The sequence below is a fragment of the Hyperoodon ampullatus genome, assembly GCF_949752795.1.
Source record: "Hyperoodon ampullatus genome assembly, chromosome: 2".
NCBI classification, from domain to species: domain Eukaryota; kingdom Metazoa; phylum Chordata; class Mammalia; order Artiodactyla; family Ziphiidae; genus Hyperoodon; species Hyperoodon ampullatus.
This window is the reverse complement of record NC_136915.1, coordinates 6,994,321-7,018,360: the sequence shown is the minus strand read 5'-3', so window position 1 is coordinate 7,018,360 and position 24,040 is coordinate 6,994,321. Positions and strand designations below refer to the sequence as shown.

Genomic DNA, 24,040 nt, shown 5'->3' with positions numbered 1-24,040 from the left:
CGCAAGCGTGGGGGCAGTGGTCTTCCCTGACAGAGCTGGGGAACCAGAGCCTCCTGCCATCAGAGAAATCCATCTACTGAGAAAAGGAGCTGCAAACCACAGTCGCACGATTTCTGGATCCACTTTAACATCTTGTTTGTCACCGTGTTACTGTCATCATCATCTGTCCATTAATGGGGCGTCTGAGAGAGAGCAAAGAAACAGAGAGGGGGTGGGAAGATCTCCATGGTTGGGACTGAAAAGAAAGAGAGCCGAGATGCAGAGCAGGTGGAGGTGGCCCTGGAGGAGACAGGACAGCAGGTGAGTCAGAGGCTCAGGAAGAAGGGGACGGAGGAGGGTGCGGGCTCCCAGCGGCCTGCTCTGGCGGGGGGGCGCAGGGCCACTGGTGCCGGGCTGCTGCTCTCTGTCATCCACGTCCTGCTCTTCCACCAGAACTAGTTGAAGGGTCCCGGCCCGCAGGAAACCCCCCATGAACCTCGGCCCACCACATTCCTGCTCACGCGGGGAGCTTTCAGACCGTCCTATTTTGCGCTGGTTGGTGTTCACATGCAACTGCTGCAGGTCTTTTCTAAAGGTGGACATTTCTCTCCTGACTTGGATTTGAAGCTTCTCAAGAGCACAGATTCCATTTCTTCCTTGTTCCGGTGTGTACCCGCCACCACTAGGCGGGGACGGTCACAGGGGCTGGGGAGGGGCTTTGTCCTTTGTCTCCGGGAGCCTGACCACGAGGCATCAGATTCCAGAGAGCAGGGCACGCAGGCTGGGGCAGGACTGAGAGGGCGGAGAGAGGACGGGTGAAGGAGAGCACGGGGGCGAGCGACGGGCAAAGGCACCGTCACCCCAGAAACGCGTCATAGTCCATGTACCACACCAGCTGGCCAGAGTCAGGCAGGACGCCCGAGATGGGCCACTTCTTGGGCTCGCGGCCCACGCGGCTCACCAGCATGGCGATCTCGCGCTTCATCCGGCCCATGACCAGGACCACCACCTTGTGGGCGCGGTTGATGACGGGCAGGCTGAGGCTCATGCGCCGGCGCGGGCTGGAGGGGCTCGTGGTCAGCACCACCAGCTGCTGGCCGTCCAGGCCGACGGGTGACTGAGGGAAGAGGGAGGCCGTGTGCCCGTCGGTGCCCATGCCCAGCAGCACCAGGTCGAAGCTGCTGTTGGTCACCAGGGTGGAGATCTCCTCGGCATAGGCCTGGGCGCCCTGGTCCTCCTCGGCACAGAGCCGCTGGCGCCGGTGCACGGGCATGGGGTGGACGTTGTAGTAGGGGACCCGCACGTGCTGCAGCAGGTGAACCTGCAGGCCCTGGAAGTTGGACTCGGGGTCCCAGAGCGGGACGCAGCGCTCGTCCACCAGCCACAGGTGTGTGTGGGCCCAGGGGAAGCCGTAGTGCCCCATGGCCAGCTGCTGGAACAGGGCCACGGGGCTCGAGCCGCCCGAGAGTGCCAGGTGGAACTCGCCAAAGCGCCTCACAGCCTGCACAGCTGCAGCCTCGATGTCGCCGGCCAGCCTGGCGATCAGCTCCTCCGGCCAGGCCGATATCAGCGGGCTGTCTCGGTACTTGGCCCCGAGAACCTGGAAGTCGCTGGGCATGGGAGCGGAATCCGGCCCCGGCACCACCTGCTCCGGCGGCGGCTGGGAGAAGGACAAGTGGCTGCCACCGAACTCAAAGTCCAACAGGTGTCCGTTCTCCGCTCCTCCTGGGTAGAGGCGTGGGACCTCGTGGGCCAGGCTGTCCAGCAAGGGCGTCCAGAAGACCCAGGAAGCCAGCAAGTTCTCCACGGTGATGAAGGAGTCCTTCCGGCAGTGGAAGATACGAGAGATGAGGATGGAGTAGGCATCCTGCTCCCTCACAGGGCTGTAGGCGTAGAAATCAGACAGAGGGCGGCCGAAGAGGCGAAGCCCAGGCTGGCCCTCCACCTCCTGCCAGCTGGCGGAGGGCAGGGAGGGCCTGAACAGGTTCCTGCTGACCAGCACGGCTGGGCCGCCCAGCTCACCGTGGCCAATGTAGAAGATGATCTGCTGAGGAAGGCAGTGACTCTGGGCCGGGACCCAGCGCTTCTCGCTCTGGGCACAGTACGCCCGGTCCTTGAACAAGATCCGCACGTAGCCCACTCTCTCATCCAAGGCTTTGCCGGACATCAGGATGAAAGGGACACCCTCCCAGCGAAGGTTGTCTACGTGCACGAGGATGCCTGGGGCAACAGGGGGACAGTGGAGGTGATGCCCCAGCGTAAGAACCAGGTCCTCTCGGCCCACTCACCTTCCTCTCCTTTCCTTCCTGCCAGCAAGCCTTCCCCTCTCCGAGCCCTCCTCTGGGCACCCCTGGCCTCGCCCCCATCTTTCACCTCTTCTGTTACCTTCTCTGCCCAGTCGGTGCTTGAAAAGCAGCCTCTGGGGCCACCTCGGACACCCAGCTCCCTGAGGCACCTCTCGGAGTCATCGTCCCCAAGCAAAGGGGAACTGGACTGAGAGGCTCCAACCCAGAGGCTCCGAGAAGAGTCTCAAGGAGGGTGGGCAAGGCAGCGGCGATCCTGACCGAGGGGGTGTGGGTTCCTAGGGAAACGGACTTCCTTCCTGTTTGCAGAGCCCTCAGGACGCGCTGAGGCCGTCACATACAGGGAGAAGGGGAGGGTGGACAGGGCTCTCAGCCACAGGCCAGTGGGGAACTGCCGTGCAGGTGAGGAGACCTGCAGCGGGGACCACGGCGGTAAGAGCCGGACGCCGAGTGCCCTCCGGACTCGAGTGCCAAGCCTGGTTCACCCACATACTACCTCTGCGTGACCTCGGGCAAGTTTTGGCCACTTGACTGAGCCTCACCGTTCCTCACCTCTAGAGGGGCATGATAATCACACCTGCCTGACGCGTCTGTACACGTGAGGATTAAATGAGATAATGTATATAAAGTGCCAGGCACGTGGTCAGTGCCCGACAAGCAGCTGCTGCTCTGGCTGTGGCGGCTGTTATCTCAGTGGCAGGGAGCCAGCTTCCCCCAGAAAGCTCTGAGCCTGTGGAAGTGTCCAGAGGATGGCCCCGCTGGGCATCTGCCTGACCAGCGTGGTGCCTGCCTGCTGGGGGTACCCCCGGCTGCAGCAGGCAGGCTTGCAGCCTCTCTGGGGGCTGATGTAAGCTCCACAAGGGCAAAGCCAGGTCTGAGCCCAGACTGGTGAGCCCCGGCAGGATCCGTGGACGTGGACTAAATGGAGACCGCCACTGAGGTGTCCTCCGCCCACAGGGAGCCAGCAGGTGACCTGCTGCTCTGAGCTCTTGGGAAGTCAGAGAGGCAGGGGCACGTCTTACTCACCATTGAGCACCCCTGTGAGAACCCCACTTCACGTCCCTTCCAACCCAACCTGAAGGGCTTCCGGGTTGGGAGCAGTGCTTCCATCTGGGGGATATGGGTGGGGGCGGCCCAGCAGCCCACGCCCAGCCCCGGAGCCCACCTGCAAAGGTCGGCGTCAGGCTGTGGAAGCTGTCTGGCTTCTGCAGCTCTCTGCGCACCTGCCCGCGGTAAGCCTGGTACTGGCCCACGACAGCACTGCCCCTCTGCAGGCCCCGCAGGGCCCGGAAGGCCTGGAGCTTGCGCCCCAGCACCGCCTCCGAGCTGCTGATGTTGAGGGGCAGCTCCATGGCCACCAGCATGAGGATCTCGGTCAGGTGGTTCTGCAGGACATCGCCGATAACGCCGTACTCCTCGTAGAAGCTGGTGCGACCTGAGCGGGAGGAGGGCGAAGGTCGTAAGCAGCTCCCCGACGAGCGCCAGGAGCCCCGCCTGTGCTTCGGGTCCCCAGTGCGGAGAGCGGGCCACAGGGCAGCACAGGTGGGGGAAGGAGCGCGGGCGGCTCTGAGCCACCTCCCTTCAACGAGAACCGTTCTGCCAGGAGGTGTCAGGCCCCTTGGGCGTCTACAGGCACCTGCCTGGGGAAGGCTCTGGTCCCCGCAGACGCCAGACTGCACGCGCGGATCCTGGGCCCTGGCCAGCAGGTGTGGCCCTGCGCATTACAGCGAGGGCCTGGGTGGCCTACTAGCGCACGACCCTGACGAGTTACCTGACTTCTGAGTCTGTGCTCTGCATCCTGCCATCAAATGGGGCTCACTGCCACCCCCTACCAAGCGCACGAGGCACCGGGCAACAGACAGGTCCTTGCCCGCAGCTTACAGTGAGTGGGAGGGAGGGAGGGAGGGAAGATGGGAGGGAGAAAAGCCAACAAAGACATTACAGACAGAGCTCATGACAGAAGGGAACGGGCGGGCCCCTCTGAGACCTGAAGAGGCAGCCCTGCAAGAAGCTGGGGGGGGGCTTCCCTGGTGGCGCAGTGGTTGAGAGTCTGCCTGCCGATGCAGGGGATGCGGGTTCGTGCCCCGGTCCGGGAAGATCCCACATGCTGCAGATAGGCTGGGCCCGTGAGCCATGGCCGCGGAGCCTGCGCGTCTGGAGCCTGTGCTCCGCAACAGCAGAGGCCACAACAGTGAGAGGCCCACGTACCGCAAAAAAAAAGAAGCTGGGGAGAACATTCCGGATGGAGGGGAGCTTCGAGAGGGAAAGCCTTGAGGCAGGAACAAGCTCGGCTGCCAGGCGCCCAGAAGGAGGTGAGCGGGAGGGAGCAGGCAGGAGGGCAGGGCTCGAAGCACCTGGGGACGAGGCTGGACTTGTGTCTAAGCTCAGGGGAAGCCACTGGAGGGTCTGAGGCAGCACACATCAAGCTCTTCCGTACATTCACGGACGCCCGGCCTGCTGCGGGGAGAGTGGCTACAGAAGCAGGAGACCGAGGAGGAGGCTGTGCGGTTGCCCAGGGGGAGACGGTGGGGCCTGGGCTGAAGTGGCATCAACAAGGCAGCTGGAGGGAGCGGACGATGCTTTCTGGGGTCAGAACTGACTGGACCCGCTGACCGATGCGGTAAGCGCGAGCAAGGAGGGACCAAAGACAACTCCTAGGACTCGGGCCTGAGCAAAGATGGGCAGCGGCGGCATCGACTGAGATGAGGAGACTAGGAGACGGATGGTCTGGTGGAGGGGAAACCAGGAGCTCCGTTTTAGGTGTGTTTAAGCTTAAGACATACAGGTGGAGACGGCAAGTTGCCCGGTGGACAGTTACTGAGAGGCTAAAAGAGGGGGACACACCGAACACTGATCACAGAACCCGGCAGTGACAACACCGACGCCTGCTGTGCCCGGGACAGTGCGGAGATGCTAGGCACCCGCCCCCTGGTCACACCCACGAGATCCCGCATGGAGGTACCACGACTGTCCCCTCACACCCACGAGATCCCGCACGGAGGGTACCATGACTGTCCTGGCTCTAAGCAAGAAGAAAGAATCAGAGGCCCAGGGCTAGGACGAGCAGAGTCAGAAGCTGGTTAACCACACACGTTACTCTCCCTCCTCCAGACCTTGGCATGAACTCTGATTATCAGTGACTCCAGTACATACAACGCAGTGGTCTAAAGGCTTAGGGTTCAAATGCACAACAGCTCAGACGACATGTTCACATTCAGCTGACTTGCCAAGATTTGGGCCAATCACAGCCTTACGTACAGAAAAAGGCGACATCACAATAGGAAGAGCAATCATTTACCCAAGGTTCATGAGCACCGCCTGTAAGACGGGACCAGCTCTCCCACCCAGCAACTCCTACTCTTCCTTCGGGTCTCAGCTTCTAGGAGATTTTTACCGATCTCTTGGCCTCTCCTCCTGGGGGTCCTGTCTTTGGCCAGTTCACCTGACTGACTTGGTGCCTGTTTATCTGTCTTCCCTGGAACCCTCGAAGCTCCACCAAAGTAGGACTGCATCTGTCTGCTCCCTGCGGCATCCCGAGCACCAGATGCACTGCTGCAGTCACATCGCAGAACACTGTATGGCCGAGAAAGTGAACACACACACATCGTCAGGAATCAACCTCAAAGGCACAATGCTGAGAGAAACCTGATTGCTCTGATAAAAATTCAATTTGAAAATATGACATAAAATGACCAGAATAAACAGAATTTCAAACAATGAAAAATATAAGGGGAAATCAGAAATTCCATAGATGGGTTTTATGGATTAGGAACAGTTGGAAATAAAGTCAGTTATTAGAAGATAGATCTGGAGAGATTATGGTGAATGCAGGTTAAAGAGACAGAAAGACTCAACTCTCACACACACACAGTGTGACGGTTCTTCGAAATGAAACAGCGCGTTGTTTAGGGAACCGGACACACATAGAAACAATAAAGAGAAGCAAGGGGAAAGTCCACCTGAAACTTGGAACGCAAAGGACAGGGACTGGGATAGAATCTGGGGGAGGGACACAAGGTTGGCAGGTACCCTGGCATTCGTCACACGTAGTTCTGCATATCTTCCCTGGATTGTGTAAGCATTCTTTTTTTATCCGGTCAATATTTAATTCAAACAAACAAAAAGAAGTGGCTCCCGGTTCAGACCTGCCTGGCCCACCTGCCCTGACCCAGCTCACCATCTCTCTCAAGCCAGCTGGATGGTGAGCAGGGACCACGTGCCCTGAGTTCAGCCCCACAGGCCAGGCTTGGTGGCGGCACCAGCGCTGCGGGGCAGGAAGTGAGGCCCACAGCCAGCTCGTGGGAAGGTGCCTTCATCCTCAGGGCTGGAGCATGAGGCTGCAGCTCTGGCCGAGGAGGCAGAACCCCAGACGCACAGGACAACCAGCCCGGCGTGACTGCCGCTGAGAAGCCATGGCTGAGCTCCCAGCCCCGCCGCGGTATGGTCTCCAAAGTTCACAAACCATCACTGAGAAGACATCAGGAAAAAGACAGTAAGGATAATATTGGTAATAACAGATGTATATCAGTCCATTTACCCCTCACAGTAACAACAGATAAAGGGGTCCTACTGCTACCCCCATTTTAAAATGTAAGGAAACTGAGGTTCAGAGAAGTCAGGTAACTGGCCCAAGGTCACACAGCTGGTAGAAGGGGGTAAACATGAGATTTGCACCCAGGCAGCTGGCCCCAGAGCCTGCAGTTCTTTGTGCTGTCACAGCCCCCCTGTAGCTGCCCAGCACTCCCATCTGAACAGTCTCCTGTGTGGAGCCGAGCAGCGCAAGCTCCAGAGGCTTTCGGAAGTGGAGCGCGATGGTCAAAGCAGCAGGCCGAGCTGGGTCTTGGAGGGATGGTCTAGGTAAGAGGTCAGGGACCCCAGCACCTAGCAGGCCAGGAAAGGTGTGAGAAGGACAAGGTAGGGCTGTGCCCCTCAGCTGCAGTCCGGTGGGGGGTACCTCACAGGTATGTGGGCCCACGGTGACCAAATCTTGCAATTTTTAGAGAACATGAAAATCTGCATCATTAAGTATCATCTCACTAGCTCAAATAATTCAGATTTTTTAAACTGTCGTGTGTCTCAAAGAAATATATGTGTGGGCTGACTCTGCCCCTGGACCATGTCCTAGCTGGGGTGAGAAGCATGAGCCGGAGATCAGAGGCCCCGACACGCAGGTCAGATGGTGAGGGTGAGCCTGGTCTGGCAGAAGTGGCCAGGTTGCGATTCGGAATAGCAGATATCGAGAACAGATGGAAAGGGCTTTGGAAACTAGACGGAGGGGTTTGAGGAGCTATTAAAAGTTCTTGACCTCACCAGTTAAACAGAGTTACTGTATGATCCAGCAATTCCACTCCTAGGTGCATACCCAAGAGAAATGAAAACATATGTCCACGTAAAAACTTGTACATGAATGTTCAGAGCAGCGTTATTCACAATAGCCAAGGGCTTCCCTGGTGGCGCAGTGGTTAAGAATCCGCCTGCCAATGCAGGGGACACGGGCTCGAGCCCTGGTCCGGGAAGATCCCACATGCCACGGAGCAACTAAGCCCATGCGCCACAACTACTGAGCTTGTGCTCTATAGCCCATGAGCCACAACTACTGAAGCCCGCGCGCCTAGAGCCCGTGCTCCGCAACAAGAGAAGCCACTGCAATGAGAAGCCCGCTCACCGCAACGAAAAGTAGCCCCCGCTCGCTGCAACTAGAGAAAGCCCGCGCGCAGCAACGAAGACCCAACGCAGCCATAAACAAATAAATAAATAAAAATAAAGTTCCCTTCACAATAGCCAAAAAGTAGAACCAACCCAAATGTCCACCAACTGGTAAATGGATAAAATGTGGTACATCCATCCACACAATGTTATTCAGCAAGAAAAGGAAATGAAGCACTGACACAGAGAACCCTGAAAACATTATGCTTAGTGAGAGAAGCCAGACACAGAAAGTCACATATTGTATATTCTATTTACATGAAATGTCCAGAATAGGCAAATCCATAGAGACAGAGAGTAAGTTAACAGTTGCCAGGGGCTGGGGCAGGGGGAAACCAGAGGTACAGAGCTTCTTTTGCGGGGTGATGAAAATGTTCTAAAATTGATCGTGGTGACGGATGCACAGCTCTGTGAATACACCGAAACCCACTGAATTGTAAACTTTAAATAAGTGAACTGTATGATATGTGAGTTGTATATCAATAAAACTTTTTTTAAAAAGGTGTTAAGAGTAGGGAAGTGGACCCCTGAAGGAGGCGCTGTGGGAAGATTAAGCCATCTCTGATTGGCAAGATGAACAGAGAGGGGACTGGTGGAAACGAAATCAACGGGGCAGCTTTTGCTGCAATCAAAGGAAGTAACAGGGGCCGGAGCAAACAGTGTAACACAGAGACATTATTCAGTGCATGAGTGAAGACTGCATGGTCACTGGCTGGATCCATGAAAGGCAGTGCAAGAGTTGTGATCTGGAGTCTCTGGAACCAGGCTGCTCGGGTTCAAGTACCCACTCTGCCACCTTTCAGCCCTGTGACCCCGGGCGAGTGGCTCTACATCACATATAAAAGAGGACTGGTCACAGTACCTGCCTTGTAGGGCTGCTGTGAGGATTAATGGGGCTTGGAACAGTGCCTGGCATGCAGGAAACACTAATAAACATTGGCCGGCATTATTATTACAGGGGCTGTGAGAGAAAGGCTACCAGCTGGGCAACTCAGAGAATGGTCACCATTTGAAAATAAAGAAGTTAGAAAAAGCAGACGGTATTTCATGAGAAAAATGCCATGATGGTTTAAGTTCTAAATCTGCTGGGTCTGACGTGGTGATACACACCCAGTGAAAATATCTCAAGGGTAGCTGGAGGTGTGATACTAGGGCTTGGGAAGGCAATTAATGCTGGAGACAGACTAAATCTCATCACATCAAAGATGCCAATGATGGTGAAAGCATCATTATGTTGTCACCACTAAGAAACAGGCTGCCAATTCAACGATATCACCCCGTCAATGGTAAACCCAGCTTTAGAGAGGTTCAAATATGTAAAAATGTGTGTCTTAGAATCAATGAAATACAGGAGATTAAAGAGTGTAAAGAGGATAATTAAAGCTTTGAGAACAGATGAATTCTTTATGGAGAGAATACAGCAGAGTCTTAAAAAGCCCTGTTGTCTGCTTACTAGTCATTAGTTCAGCAAATCCCTAAGGGGCCCCCTTCCTATTTTTATCCTCTCTCACTCCTGGGAAGAACGCATTCACAGGTTTACTACCCGCTGTGCAAAAGACAGCTTCCTTCACTCCTTAATCTCAAGCTTCGGGATGGGGTGGAGGTGCGCCTGTGTGTAGCACAGCCCGTACGTTTGTGGACTTTGATCCTTTCCTGCTTAGCTGTACTTCCAGTTAACGTGGAGTGATCAGGCCCAGGGCTGGCACCTCATGGGGGAGAGGACAGGCAGGGAGAGGAAGGTCGGGGCTGGTCCTCCTGACGGCACCCAACAATGTGATTTCTTCTGGCTACCACCAGTTATTGTGGACTGATGTTTCCTGAAAAGGATCCATAATGACTCCTAGCATCCTTCCTAGGTTGAAAGCTGAGGGGTAAAAACCCGTCAATACGTGAACAAGGACAGAATAAAGCATGACCAGGTGGGACGACAGGAACAAAGACCCCTATGAACTTGGCTCCCAAACTGTTGAAATCCAGAGCTCGTGCAAGTCACAGGATCACAAGCACGGGAGACCCGTCACTTTGCCCCTTGGTCGTGCTGCCCTCCGAAACCTCATGGGGCGGCACCCCACGTGGGGCAGAAGCAGCTGTGTCCCACACGCCTGAGAAGAGCTGCCGCAAACCTACCAAACCGGCAGGAACAGGGGACACGGGGGCGCCCGACGTGGGCAAAGCTGTAGGAACACCACTAGTGATGGACGCTGCTGTTGCGAATTTTCTGGAAAACAGTCCCATAAGATGTAATAACCGCCATGAAGTCGTGTTCACCCTTCTGGCCTAGTCATTCCACTTCAGAAGTATACTTTAAGAAGAAACACTTTTTAGAACACTCATAAATATTCCAGAATTAGACAATGGTTGCGTGACTGTGTGAATATATTAAAAACTACTGAATTGTACGCTTTCAAAAAGGGTAAATTTTATGGTATGTCAATCGTATCTTAATTTTTTTAAGTGTGCAAAGTACTATTTAAAATAGCAAAAAGTGGAAACTGAGGTGCCTAATAATAGAATAATGCATATTCTGTGATATAAACAGAATTGAACAGAAACACAGAGCTACTGAAAGGTATATATTACACAAAGTGTCAATACATGGAAATTTAAATACATACGTAAGTGAGAGAGAGAGATAATATTATGTGAAAAATGGACATAAGAGGGCTTCCCTGGTGGCACAGTGGTTGAGAGTCCGCCTGCCGACGCAGGGGACACGGGTTCGTGCCCCGGTCCGGGAGGATCCCACATGCCACGGAGCGGCAGGGCCCGTGAGCCATGGGCGCCGAGCCTGCGCATCCGGAGCCTGTGCTCCGCAACGGGAGAGGCCACAACAGTGAGAGGCCCGCGTACCGCAAAAAAAAAAAAAAAGACATAAGAGAGAAACTGCAGATCAATTACGGGTCTTTATATAACCCAACACAAGTCACCTACAAGCCACGTGGAGCCCAGAGAGACGGAGAACACTGCTGCTTCCACTCCCTGCCAACCTGGAAGGAGAACAGCATCTCCATTTGTAGAGTATTTCCATGCACATTATCTGCTTTAATCCTTAAAAGAATCCCAAGAGAGAGGTAACAGGGGTTACCATCATTATGTAGAGATCGTGCTGAAGATGCAGCCTTCAGATCTGGGACCAGAAACCCCCTCCTCATTGCCTCTACACTGTGGGAGATCCGGATTTTCCCAGCAAAACAAAACAAAACTAAAAGCCAGCTGCCATCTCTACCAGTAGCTTCTGGGACCACTAAACATAAAAAGGCGGAGGGCCAAGGAGAGTGAGGGTCCACGGGCTGGAGGCCCGGCAGCTGCCCTGGGCTCACCTTGCAGACAGCCCTACAGACAGCTGGAAGGAGAGCTGAGCGACCTCTCAGCCCCTCCTCACACACCAGGCTGGGAGGCGAGACAGCTGGTGCGTACCTGGGAGGATGCCGGCTGCCTTGGTCCCTCAGTGAGGGGTACGGAATGATCACTCCAACCCTCAGAGGTCAACGTGCATCATGCCAATGTCTGAACGGGGACCCTCCCAAAGCAGTGACAGCTACACTGTCCTCAGGAAGTCTCCCTCCTTTCCCCTGCAAAAAAAAAAAGAGGCTTCCAGCCAGAGGGGAATCTAGGGCAGCAGAGAGACAGCCCGAGCACATCCTGGCAGGAAGGCCAACTGCCGACGGCCTGGACAGACGGACGCTGCAGGCGCAGTGGTTAGGAGCTCGGGTTCCGGGGAGCCACCAACCTGGGACCATGTCCCAGCACCCCCGGAAGAAAGGGCAGCCTGGCCTGCACGGCTGCACCTCAGTCCATGAGCGATCAGCCCCCCTTTCAGCACAGCCCTTCCCAGTGGCCGCGATGAGGGCCGGCAGGGGTCACCTCCACACACAGGCTAGTGGCCCAGCCAAGGTCACTCTTTGGACGGCCCGGAGTGCTGCTTCAGGAGACCCCGGCAGGTACCCAGGGTTTTTGTGACTCTCAGGGCCTCACTGGACAGGGACTCCCTAGAGGGGTACCCCAGATGAGGCTGAGAGCGAGCTGGGCGCTGGGGCTGCAGGACCACTTCTCCTCCCGCCTCCCCTTTGCTCTCTCCTGCTCCTGCCCACGCAGCAGCCTTGACTACAGCAAACTCCTCTGGGCCAGAGGCTACGGCAGAAAGGGAGGAAAAATCTCTCCCACGGCCGCGGAGCGGGGAAGCCGGGGGGCCTGGAGGGTGGGGCTGGGGGTCGGGGAGACATCCAAACCACCTTGCAGCTCAGAAGCCCCCGTGCCAGCGCCCGCAGCCCCTCCCTTACCAGCACTCAGGCTGCAGTCTAGGCTGCCACCAGGAGCTGGGCCCTCCGGGGCCTCCTGGCACAGGAGTCAGCAAGGGGGGTGGGGGAGGGGGAGTGCCGCCACACTGTCCTTCTGCTTAACGGCCAGACCACGCGGCTCGGAATCCTGCCTGGACGCTTGCTGGCCACGCTCAGTCCTGCTGCGGCAGCTCGCCTGCTGAGCTCATCAAACGACATCAAGACACGGTGACCTCTGGCGGGGAGGGCAGTCTTTCCTCCTGGAGCCTCCCACCCCCAACCCCACGAGGAGGCACAGCCGAGGCCCTGATGTGCTGGGACGGGGCCTACTGGCCATGGTGGGGCGGCTGCAGGGTCCCCAGCTCCTGCAGGACCTCCCTGGGGGATGGGCTCCAAAACAGGACCCAGAAGGAAAAGCAAGGGTCCGTGCTGGGGCCACGGGGCTGTACCAGGCCGCTTCCTCGGGCTGCAGAGAACCCTGTCATTCTGGGTCCCCAAGCCCCAGGGGAAAGAGAGACAGGCAGACAGAAGGTGGGGCGGGGGAGGGAGGGAAAGAGACAGACACAGACACAGAGAAGAAGAGACCCTCCGTTCTCACTGTTACCGAGGACCCAGGTCCACAGCCCCACCCTGCGGGGATGAGCACAGAGGCAGGAAGTCATTCCACCATACACCATCAATGCCTGTGGATCCCACCGGCAGGTAAATGGGCCGACCAGGGAGACCCAGCACCCAGGACAGCCACAGTCCTGCTGGCCACCTCGGACAAGGACAGTGGGCTGAACTATCCCCCTCTGGCTGCAAGCCCCTCAGGGTTGGGGGGGTTCCTGCCGCCTGCCCTGCTGTGTCTCTCTCTGCCTCTGGGCCAAGTGAAGCAGCACGTGCTCTGGGGTTAGCAGCAGTGAGACCCACTGCTTGGAGCCCACACCCCGCAGGCGACAGGGCCTGAGCTTTGGTCACACACAGCAGCCCTGAAGGCAGAGGCGTGGCGCCACCCTCCTTCCTGGACCTCGGCTGTTACAGTGCCGTTCAAACCCGAGACTCCCTGCCATAGGCCTGCCGTGGCAAACAGACCTGCCCAGGCCTCTCCCTGCCTTTCTGTTTTGCCTTGTTTTCCTTTCTCCACCATCCAAAGGTACCTTCGCAAGGATAAGCAGGCCTGCAGTTTGCCTAGCCCCTGGCTCCGCAGGGATCCTGCAAATGACATCAGATAGCAAGAAGGATGGGGTGGCAGGGCTGGAAGAAATAAGAGGCAACGACGCCAACTGGTAACTCCAGACGTCACGGCTCTTCCCCAACCCAGGGTGGGCCCGGGAAGGAGTTGCCAGAGATGGGCTAGGAGAGAAGACCCCGTGTCAAGCCCAGGCAGAGAGGCGCTGGCCCCTGCCCCTGGCCCACAGCTGGGGGGACAGAGGCCGCCTCTCATCCCGCCCTGCGCTCAGCGCCGGATCTATAGCTCATCTCTCTGCAGATGAAGCCAGGGCACAGCCCAGCCCTCAGTCCCGCCAGGACACCCAACACACACAGACACAGGGAGGAAACCCATGGCCTGAGCCCTTGCTGAGGACGGGACGGGAAACGTGGGGGGCTTGGGAAGGATCCCCGAGACCCACGAAGGCTCACTGCAGTGGGGAGAGCACCTCTTTTCTCATATGGGTTCCAGATGGAGGAACCCAGCTCCCCTGAAGGACAGCAAAGCCCTTCGAGGCCTGCCTCCTGCCCGACACCCCAGCCCACCGTTCCTCCCCTCCCTCCCCCGCCCCGGCCCCAAAGCACCATCTGCATCATTCACTGTAGAGCTTGTCCCGATATATTACCTCCCCTGGTGAACCCCTGAGGTATCAGGGGACTGCGGCTGGGTTTCACACCTCTCTATCACTGCAGCCCCCAGAGAGCTTCTATAGCACTAAACACACGTTCAAAGACAAAAGGGGAGAAAGCTGAAGAGAGTCACCAAGGGAAAGAGAAAGAGACAGACCTCCTGGGCCCTCATCCAGGCCCGAGGGGCCCTCCCCTCCGCCCAGGCACACGTTGTGGGGTGGGGACGGTGGCCTCTGGCACTGCTGCTCGGGCTGCGGAACACAGTGGTGGGGACGAGCTGACTGCAGTGGCGCAGAGCCTGGTGCCGGGGCCAGACTGCCTGGACCAGGACCCGGCTCCACCACTTCCGGCCGTGACCTTGGGCTCGTCACCAAACCTGGTCTGTAGGTGGAAGCTAATAACAGTGCCCATCTCATATGGCTACTGAGGGCAACAGCAAACGGTAAGAATTAGCTTTAATGATTTGGGGTAAGAACCGATGCTTTGAACACACACAGTCAATGCTCGCAAGACATGATGGAATCACGGAACGCTAGAGCTCAAAGGGGCCTCAGCTGCTGTTGTCGACACAACCCGCTGGCCTCACAGATGAGGGACAGGAATGGGCATGCTGAGGTCACTCAGATGCAGAGACAGGCCTGACACTCAGGTGTCCCTACTCCCAGGTCAACACCGCTCATTCCTGCAGTGTTTGGTCAGCACTTCCCAGGTGTGTGCCAGGTGCCAGCGAGGAGCTGGGAAAGGCAGACGGGGCGGGGATGAGATGAGGCCAAGACCGCAGAGGGGCAGGGAAGGGAGGCACGTGAGCTCTGAGTGTGCGGCAGAAGCGGACCTTGTCGGGACGGTCAGCAGAGGCTCCCCAACCGAGTGACTAGTGAGCTGAGAACGAATGCACAGGAGGGACAGGAGGCAAGCAGGGGGCAGGAGAAGGCAGAGGGGGCCGCTGGTGCAAGCACTGCATACAAGCCCGGGAGCCCTCGTGCTAGCTGCCAGCCTCCACCACACTCACAGGAAAGCCAGCTTACCTCCCAGGGTTCACTGCTGGCCAGTGTTTCAGCACCTGGGCCAAGGCTACTTAACGGGACTGCACACTCCCTAAGGGCAGCAATGACCATGTGGGCTTTGCCTGCAGGCACCCCGGGGTGTAGCATGACCCAGAGCTGGGCACACGGCAGGCCCTGGAGGGAGACCACACACCGGCAAAAGCTCCCCTCTGAGCAGCACTGGCCAAGGCGCGGGGGCCTGGCAGACCCTCCAGTCCTGCGGGCCGACGCCTCACAACAGACGCGGGGCGGCAACCACTCACACACCTTCTGCGTCCACGGTCTCCTTCATGATTATCTCCACCCGCTCCACGTGGTGCCGGTTCCAGAGGCCATCCAGGGCCTTGCGGTTCTGGTCTCGGAAAGGCAGGATCTGGGCCACCACCTGCCAGGGAAGGAGACTGTGGTGCTGTGGCTCCTTTCAGGACGAAGAGGGAATCCTGACCCAAGGAAGGGCCCCCAGCCTCTCTGCCCCCTTCTCAGAAGAGATGCTCTCGGGAGCAGCGGTCCCTGGACGCCAGGGCTTCACAGCCCAGTAAGGACTCCAGAAGCCTCTCAGTCACCTATACAGGGTTACCAGCTTTTTAGTTTGCAAAGAAAGAAAATATTTAAGGATTCTCTATCTTCTATTATCATCAATTTTTAATAAAAGAGATATTTTAACACTAAAAATGGAGCAAGAAAAGCTTCAAATTGAATACCATCCAGTTTTGGGGTTTTTTTTCTAATTTCTCCCATAAACAAGTGAAAAAACCTACCAGGATGGGCAAGTGGCCTGAGGACCTGTCTTTGGAATACTGCAACTCCAAATAGGGCTGGACGGAAGACGATGCCTCTGCCCCAGATGACTATGTGGTGCCCACCCTGTGGCCCTGGGCCCACGTCCTGGTCGGCACCAGAGAACACAGGTGCTCGTGTATTCTCTGCTGCGGTTTCCGGGAAGAGGTGTCCCAAAGGGGCCCTGAAGGTATGTTCAGAGAGAACTGGCCAGCTGACTAGCATCACCCAGGAGGCCAGCCCCTCGCTCCATCACAGGGCCTGGATGAGAAGCATGGACTTAGGGTCCCTATTACATTTTAAGATCTCGTTACCAGCCTTCTGGTTCAAAACAGAACTCAGGAAGAAAAAGGTACTGAGAAAGAGCCGGTGGGTGTGGAGTAAGGAGGTTAATTCTAATTCCCGCAGCACGCCCAGCTGGGAGCCAGGTCCAGACCCCAGCGTCTCAGGGCCCCCTCTGCAGAGAATGCAGGGCAACGCGGAGACATCAGAGCCCGAACCCTGGCTGGGAAACAAAGAGGACAGGATACACTAAAGAACAGGTGGCTGGACACGTGGACGTGAGCTGAGGAGTCCTGCCCTTGCCACTCACCGCCTTCCCTCCGGCCTCTTACCTCCCGCCCACAGTCAAGATGGCCATGGGAGCCCAGATTTCACGATGCCTTCAGGACCAATTCCGCCATCGGTGTGGCCCTGTGGACGGGGTCTACCTGCACCAGCTCCCTCCACCCCAGCAGGCTCCTAGATGCAGGCTCACCTGCTTGCCCAGGTAATGGTCCACCCGGTACATCTCCTCCTCTTGGAAAAAGCTCCCAAGTTCTGTGGCCAGCTGCTGGGCTGAGCGGTGGTCATGGCCAAAGGGTTTCTCAAGGACAACGCGCAGCCAGGCACCTGGGCCTGGGCGGCAGCTGCTGTTGATGCTGTGGGCAATCTCTGCATAGGCGAAGGGTGGCACCGAGAAGTAGAAAATCCTGCCGGCCTCCTGGAGGCCTTCGTGCTGGACCCGGGCCTCTATGTCCTTGCTCAGGGCCAGATAGTCCTCAGGTGTCTTCAAGCGGCGGTACTCACTCAGCTGCTGGAACTGAGCCTTGAGTTCAGCGCAGCGACCAGGAGCTGTGTCCCTGGGGCAGGAGAGGGACTCCAGGACCTTGGCTATGACCTCCTGGCCCTGCTTGGTGCTCGTCAGAGCAGTCCCGTGGAAGCGAAAACTGTGGCCCTTCCCTGCCTCCTCCAGGTACAGCTGGAACAGCCCCTGCCATAGGTATTTTCTGGCCAGGTCCCCGGTGGCTCCCAGCAGGATTACGGAGACGTGTCCCTGGAGCTCCTGGGCCTGCAGGCAGCCCAGCAGGGCCATGCACACGGCCGCCGTGAGCATATTCCAAGTGCCTGCGTGCCTGGGGCACATGGGGAAGACAGACAAGGAACAAGGAAGGATCAGATACGGCTCGGGCAGCTGCGATGCAGGAGGGAAACACACTTCTAGGTTATCAAACGCTTCCTGCCTGGCAAGAAACAGCCACCTGGTTCTCAGGAAAATGTTACCATCCCGCAGCTTCCCTCTCCCTCCTCAGCAGCTTGGCTTCTCTGCCTCAGTGGGTCAGGAGCCTTCCCCGTACGCAAGGATGATGCCACTTGCTAGAGGTGGGCCATTCTGCTGCAGGAGCGGGGCAAGGTGGCACCAGCCCCCAGGGAGGTCCCAGTGAAGCCGTGCGCTTGCAGCTGTCCACTCGACGACCGAGGCCAGTCTCGTCCACAAGCACGGGGGGCCGGGACCATCGGAGCAGCAGGCCTTGGTCTTGGATGATGGCTGGAACTTTGGAGGGAGACATCACTGCCCCCTCACTTCTTCCTCTGCTCTTCCCTTGTCTACTGGGCTCCAAGCACAAAATGATCACCATTCACCGCTACAGCACAGTGATCAAAAGCACGGACTCTGGAACCAACTGGCTGAGTTTGAATCCCAGCTCAATCCTTACTCTGAACAATTATTTAACCTCTCTGGGACTTCCCTGGAGGTCCAGTGGGTAAGACTCCGTGCTCCCAATGCAGGGGGCCTGGGTTTCATCCCCGGTCAGGAAACTAGATCCCACATGCATGCCACAACTAAAAGATCCTGTGTGCCGCAACTAAGACCCAGTGCAGCCAAAATAAATAAACAAACATTTTCAAAAACAATTATTTAACCTCAGTTTCCTCATCAGAAATGGGGGTATTAGTGGTACCTACGCCATAGGGCTGTTAAAAGGATAAAATGAGTTAACATTGAAAACGTGTTTAGGACAATGCCTATCTCCTATAATGCACTATATAAGTGTAGCTATCATTATGGAATATTGCTAATAGCAGCAAACACTGAACGCCAGCATGTGCCCAACACGGAGCTAAGCACTTCTGTTCATTGGCTCTCACTGAATCCAGACAAGAGCCCTGAAAAGAACCAGTGGAGGGGGTACTATCATAGCCCCCCCCACCTCATTTTGCAGATAGACAAGCTGAGGCTCAGGCAGGTGAAGGTCCCGTGGTGGGAAAGCGGGGAGCCGGGCAGGCACCAGGCTCCTTGGCTCCAGAGCTGACGGGCAGCAATTACACGCTGCAGCCTCGCCAAGGTTAGCCTAACTTCCTGGCTAGTTCTCAGCCTCAAATGTGAAGCAGCTGACGCGCAGGAAAGGCGAGAGGCCTTGGACCTGTCACAAATGCACCAGAGGGTTTAATTTCTCTGGCCTTCTGCTCTGACCAAGGCTGTAGGGCTTGATATGCTCAATTCCTACCCCATGGCTCTCCCATTCTCCCGTTTCCTGCCAAGGCCAATGCTTTGAAGGAAAGGCAGAGGAAGCGGGAGGAAAGCAACACGGGTTCTCAGACATAGGTGGGGGGACCGGGGCCCAGCCTGGGGTGTGGGAAGACTGAAGAAGGAACAATAATCATTACTATATGGCACTTATTATATGGTAAGTATTCTACCGATAAAGGATTAACAAAATCCCCAACCATGAGGCCACAGTCTCGTTATACAGATAGGGACGATGAGGTTTAAAGAAATAGCAGGACTTCTGAAAAGGCCCTGCAGACCTTCCCACACCCCTTTACCGTCCCCTGTATCAAGGGACCAGACCTGCCCCGGACTCTGACATCGACCCCCGCCTCTCACTTTGCCCTTTGCCTCTTTCCCACCTCTCTTGAGATCCATCTCCAAGATGGCCCTGGTTAGTGGCCAAACCAAGATGAGGTTCCGGCAACAGTGTCTGCACCAGAATCTATAGGACACCAGACATTCCCATCATTGGAGCTTTAACCGAAGGACCAAGGGACCACATGAGCAGCCCCCCAGCTTCCTCTTCCACGGTCCCTTTATCTGCACTCACACCCCAATCCACAGATGGCCCGGAGAACCAGTCCACTTTCTCCTGCTTTCCTGTCCTTGGCCCTTCAAGCATTTCTTTCTCACCTGGCAACCGCCCCTGTCTGGAGGGAAGGAAAAGCTGCAAGGTCAGTGCAGGAAAGAGGCAGCGAGAAATCCGAAGCCCAGAGAACAGCCTGGAGAAGGAGAAGCGGCCAGCTGGCAGCCGCGTCTCAGAGCTCCTGCCCGGGTACTGGTAGCCAGAGGTCTGGACGTGCCTGGATGGGCAGGCGAGGGAGACCCCAGGGCCAGCACATCTACCCCACCCCCAGAAAACTGCAGAAAGCCGAGACGCTTGGCCACTTGGCCTGAGCCAACCCCTGGGCCTCTATTTAACCCTGTTCTGACTCTGAAGTCTGCTGCGGTCTTCCCTGCCCAGCCCTGTCCGGGCTCCCAGTTCTCAGGTTAGCCACCCTTATCTCTTGCTTACGTTCCCCGGCCTCCTTTAAACAAACACAGATCAGAAATATCAGTTACTGCAACATGGTTGCTTACTCTGTGGTTGCTAAACAACCAGAGAACAAGTCAGGGGGTGTGGTTCTGTGTGTTTGGTTTTCTTATCACCATGTTTTTTAACCTTAACAGTGCTTCTCAAACTTATATGTGCTTATGAATCTCTTGCGGAGCTTTTTAAAATACAGATTCTGATGCAGAGGATTCGGGGACGGGGCCTAAGGTGCTAAAAGCTGGTCCAAAAAGCCCACTGCAAGGAGAAGGACTCTGGGGCACTGAGCGGTGAAGCCCAGAGCCAGGGCTGTTGTCAGAGGAGCATCTGACGAGCTGGAGGGTTTTCACTGCCTCCTACTCCCTTCACCAAGGCAATGAACCGCTGATCCAGCAGGCCCAGGGCAGGTGCAAACATGGGTATTTCAAACCCGCCTCGGGTGGCTGAGACTTGCCCATCCCCCTGCAAAACCTGGTTGCTAACGACCTCAAGCTTAATACCTGACTCAAGCCTAATACCTGACGTTTACCAAGCAGTCAGCGTGTGCCAGACGATGACGTAAATGCACCATCTCAACCTTCCCTCAAAACGCTGTTGGGAAGGAGCTCTGCAAGGATGCCCATTTTACGGATGAGGAAACGGTAGGTGAAGTCAACTGTTGAGTCCCAGAGCCTGAGGCCCCAGTCACTGTGTTAAACAGCTCTCTTAGTCGAGTGGAGGAAGGTGGCCTTTTGGGTAAGAGGATGGGCTCAAGGCCACCTCTGAGCTGTGTGACCCAATTAAGTCACCTAGTCAGTCCTCACCTTACAAGTGGGCTAATACCCCCAGACTAGTGGAGGCTTGCGAAGATGAGCTGAGATGGTAAAAGCCTTGCCATTTCCTCCTCTCAGGGTCTACAGAGCCCAGCCCTGCAGACAGCACAGGACACACCCCAGCATCTGCTGGTCCTTACACCCTGAGAGGAGGAAGACGGGTGCACAGGTGTCCTCCCTGCTGCCCCGACAGAGAATAAACAGGCTCAGAGAAGCCCAATTACGTCAAGGTCGAGGTCAGGGTACCCACCCTGGGGCAGAGGGGAGGTAACAGGGAACCAGATGGCTCTACACCCACCTGTGGCCTAAACTGCTCTTGGGCTGCGAGGCTCTGCTATTTTTTTTTTTTTTTTTTTTTTGCGGTACGCGGGCCTCTCACTGTTGCGGCCTCTCCCGTTGTGGAGCACAGGCTCCGGATGCGCAGGCTCAGCGGCCATGGCTCACGGGCCCAGCCGCTCCACAGCATGTGGAATCTTCCCGGACCGGGGCATGACCCCGTGTCCCCTGCATCGGCAGGCGGACTCTCAACCACTGCGCCACCAGGGAAGCCCTAGGCTCTGCTTTTGAAGGATTTTCTGAAGCACTTCCTCCTGCCTCCTTGTCTACTGTGAGAGGAACAGGCTGTGAAATACAACTCCCACTAAGATTACATACTTGAACTTAGCCAAAAAACACGGAAGTGGCATTCCAATGGCTGATCCTGCTATGCATCGCTTCTATTTTTAATTAATAAATAAGAAAACTATTAGTGCAAAGTTTGAGCCGCTCCAAGACAGGAGGACAGTGTATTAGACTGTGGATGGGAACACATGACGATCCTTCCCCAGTAGAATCTAAACACCACGTAACCTTGAACATGCATGTACCCTGGTGGGCCTCAGTTTCCCCATCTGTGAAGAGATGGAGCTAAAGGACCTCTACAGCACTTTCCTGCCCCTAAACTCTGTTTTCCAAGGAAAGGAGATAACATCTCTATTATCAGGGAGACGGCCACAGCCTTTCTGTAAGGGCAGTTTAGTGCTTGCAGCCTTAGGCCAACGCAGCAGGGCCGGGAAATACAGGACTGAAATAGGAAGCACGGAGCTGATAACTGAATGTCACCCAGAAGTTAAGGCCAAACTCCTCGAAGCTATAACTTCAGTGTGTGGAGGATGCGATTTCATTTATGACAATTATTATTCAAGATACTTGCCAGAAACACACTACGCTACCAAGTGCGGTGCCGCGGAGGCATCCTCTGGGGGTGACAAGGCTCATCCCAGAGTCGGGATTGAGCGGGCCCACGTCCAGAGTCCAGGGCACCTCGCGCTGCCCCAGCTCCAGGGTGAGGGGTTCCTACCAGGCATCCTGGGAGACTCACCTTGTAAAGTGCGGCTCTGCTAACATCCCCAAAGCTGCGAGCACTGACGTGGCCAGCCAGAGGGTACGGACCAGAAGCGGGGTTCCCGTCTGTTCTGCCCAAAGTGAAAGAGGCAGATGTGGGGTGCACCCAGGACCAGTCCTGGCACAGCACCGGCCTGAGCGGGCACTCCAGCTGCAGAGCCGTTTCTGGGAAACCACAGGACGAAGCACCTCTGATCTGGTCCCAGCAGACAAGTGGCAGGAGAAAGGAGCTGGGAGGTGAACACCAGTGGCTGCTGCCACTCTGACCCCTTTCCCAATGCCACGTCCACACCTTTGATCCGTACCTTCTGTTTGCCCAGCAGGAGGAAGGGGGATTTCCTTCAAATCACAGCTCAGGAGCTTGGAATGTTTAAAAGAATGCATGGGAGTAAAACAAGAGTTCAAAGTGAAGGTGGGGGCTCCCCTGGTGGCGCAGTGGTTGAGAGTCCACCTGCCGATGCGGGGGACACGGGTTCGTGCCCCGGTCCGGGAAGATCCCACATGCTGCGGAGCGGCTGGGCCCGTGAGCCATGGCTGCTGAGCCTGCGCGTCCGGAGCCTGTGCTCCACAACGGGAGAGGCCACAACAGTGAGAGGCCCGCGTACCGCAAAGAAAAAAAAAAAAAAAAAAGTGAAGGTGACTTTTAGCTAAAGTACAAGGGGAAGTGCCCAGTTCCTTCTACACTCACCAACTCCAATATGCTTCCTGCACTCTCTCCTTTGCATCCTGGGTCCTCCGTACGTCCCCAAGCAGATGCCAGCTGGACCCTTCACGATGAACTGTGACCTGCATGCGTCCCCCTCAAGGCTGGACAGGGGGCCGAATCCATAAGATCAGCTCTGAGGCTTTTTCCTCCCTAATCTCAGAGAATCCTTATTCCCATCACCTCGTTAGGTATCAATCCTGGGTCCCTGTGACCCAAGTGGTGTGCTGGAGCCACCGCATACCTGCACACAAGATGCCATTGCTAAATCTTCAGGCATTTGTCAAGTCAGTTGTTAAACACAGCCATTATTAAAAACCGAACTACACAAATTTATAACCAAAGAAGTTATATTAAAAACAAAGGGATTAGGGGAATTCTCTGGTGGTCCAGTGGTTAGGACTCCAAGCTTTCACTGCCAAGGGCCCGGGTTCAATCCCTGGTCAGGGAACTAAGATCCCGCAAGCCGTGTGGCTCAGCCAAAGAAAAAAATAAATAAACAAAACTCTTAAAACAAAAACAAAACAGAAAAAGGTATTAAATACTCAAAACTCAACACTCCCTAATTGATTTACTTCATTTTACTATTATCTATGCTCTTGACATTATTTAACCTATTGTGTCCGTAAGGTGAAGATAGATACTCTGTAACGGTGTGCTTGAGGCTGGCCAGGGTGGGAACATTTACACAGCAGGTGTCTGTCGGCAAATGCCATCAACCTGCCTCCCCACCACCAACCGCCACCCTTTCAGAGGTTGTTAAACATTCACCAGCACACAAATGCCCATACACCAAGTGGTTATTTCCAGTCTGGACTTTCTCCCCCTAAACTCCCTTCTCGTACAATCAACTACTACTCTGACACCAACAGTTGGGTGCCCGCAAGACTTAACCGCGGTCAAAGGTGAACTGCCTTATCCCCCAAATGCTCCAAATGCAGATCTTCCCCATCCCTGGCAAATGGCACTTCAAACCTTCCAGGTGTCAGGCCAGAAACCTTGGGGTCATCCGATCTGTCAGCAAGTCCTATAGTTTCTGTGACCAACACTTACCTAGCATACAACTACTTCCCACCATTCTCACCTCCTTCCACCTCTGCACTCTGGTCCCAGCCACCATCACCTCTGTCTGGACCACTGTAGGAACCAGCTCACTGGCCTCCCGTTTCTATCTTCGCCCGAACCCAGCAGAGTGATCTGTTTATAGCATCAGTCAGATCATGTCATTCTTCTGTTGGGTGGCCTGCGGGGTCTACACATTCTGCCTCCCATCTACTACCTCTTTGATCTTTTCTCCTATTCTCTGCCCCTCTCTGGGCTCCAGCCACCCATCCTCCTGCCTCAGGGCCTTTGTACTTGCTGTTCCCGCTGCCTGGCCTACTTTTCCCTGCAGA

The 24,040-nt window shown here is 56.0% G+C and overlaps 1 protein-coding gene across 1 annotated transcript; it reads right to left on the bottom strand.

The window, feature by feature from the left end:
- Positions 1 to 835: 835 nt before the first annotated feature.
- Positions 836 to 21,955, bottom strand: H6PD (hexose-6-phosphate dehydrogenase/glucose 1-dehydrogenase; the record flags this gene model as incomplete). The annotated part of the gene is made up of 5 exons (XM_079725268.1): positions 21,921 to 21,955; positions 16,664 to 17,300; positions 15,397 to 15,514; positions 3,448 to 3,717; positions 836 to 2,199 (listed from the first exon to the last, which is right to left on the bottom strand). Exons 1-5 carry the CDS (start codon positions 21,944 to 21,946, stop codon positions 836 to 838), a joined length of 2,415 nt encoding a protein of 804 aa, XP_079581394.1. The 5' UTR covers positions 21,947 to 21,955.
- Positions 21,956 to 24,040: the final 2,085 nt, after the last annotated feature.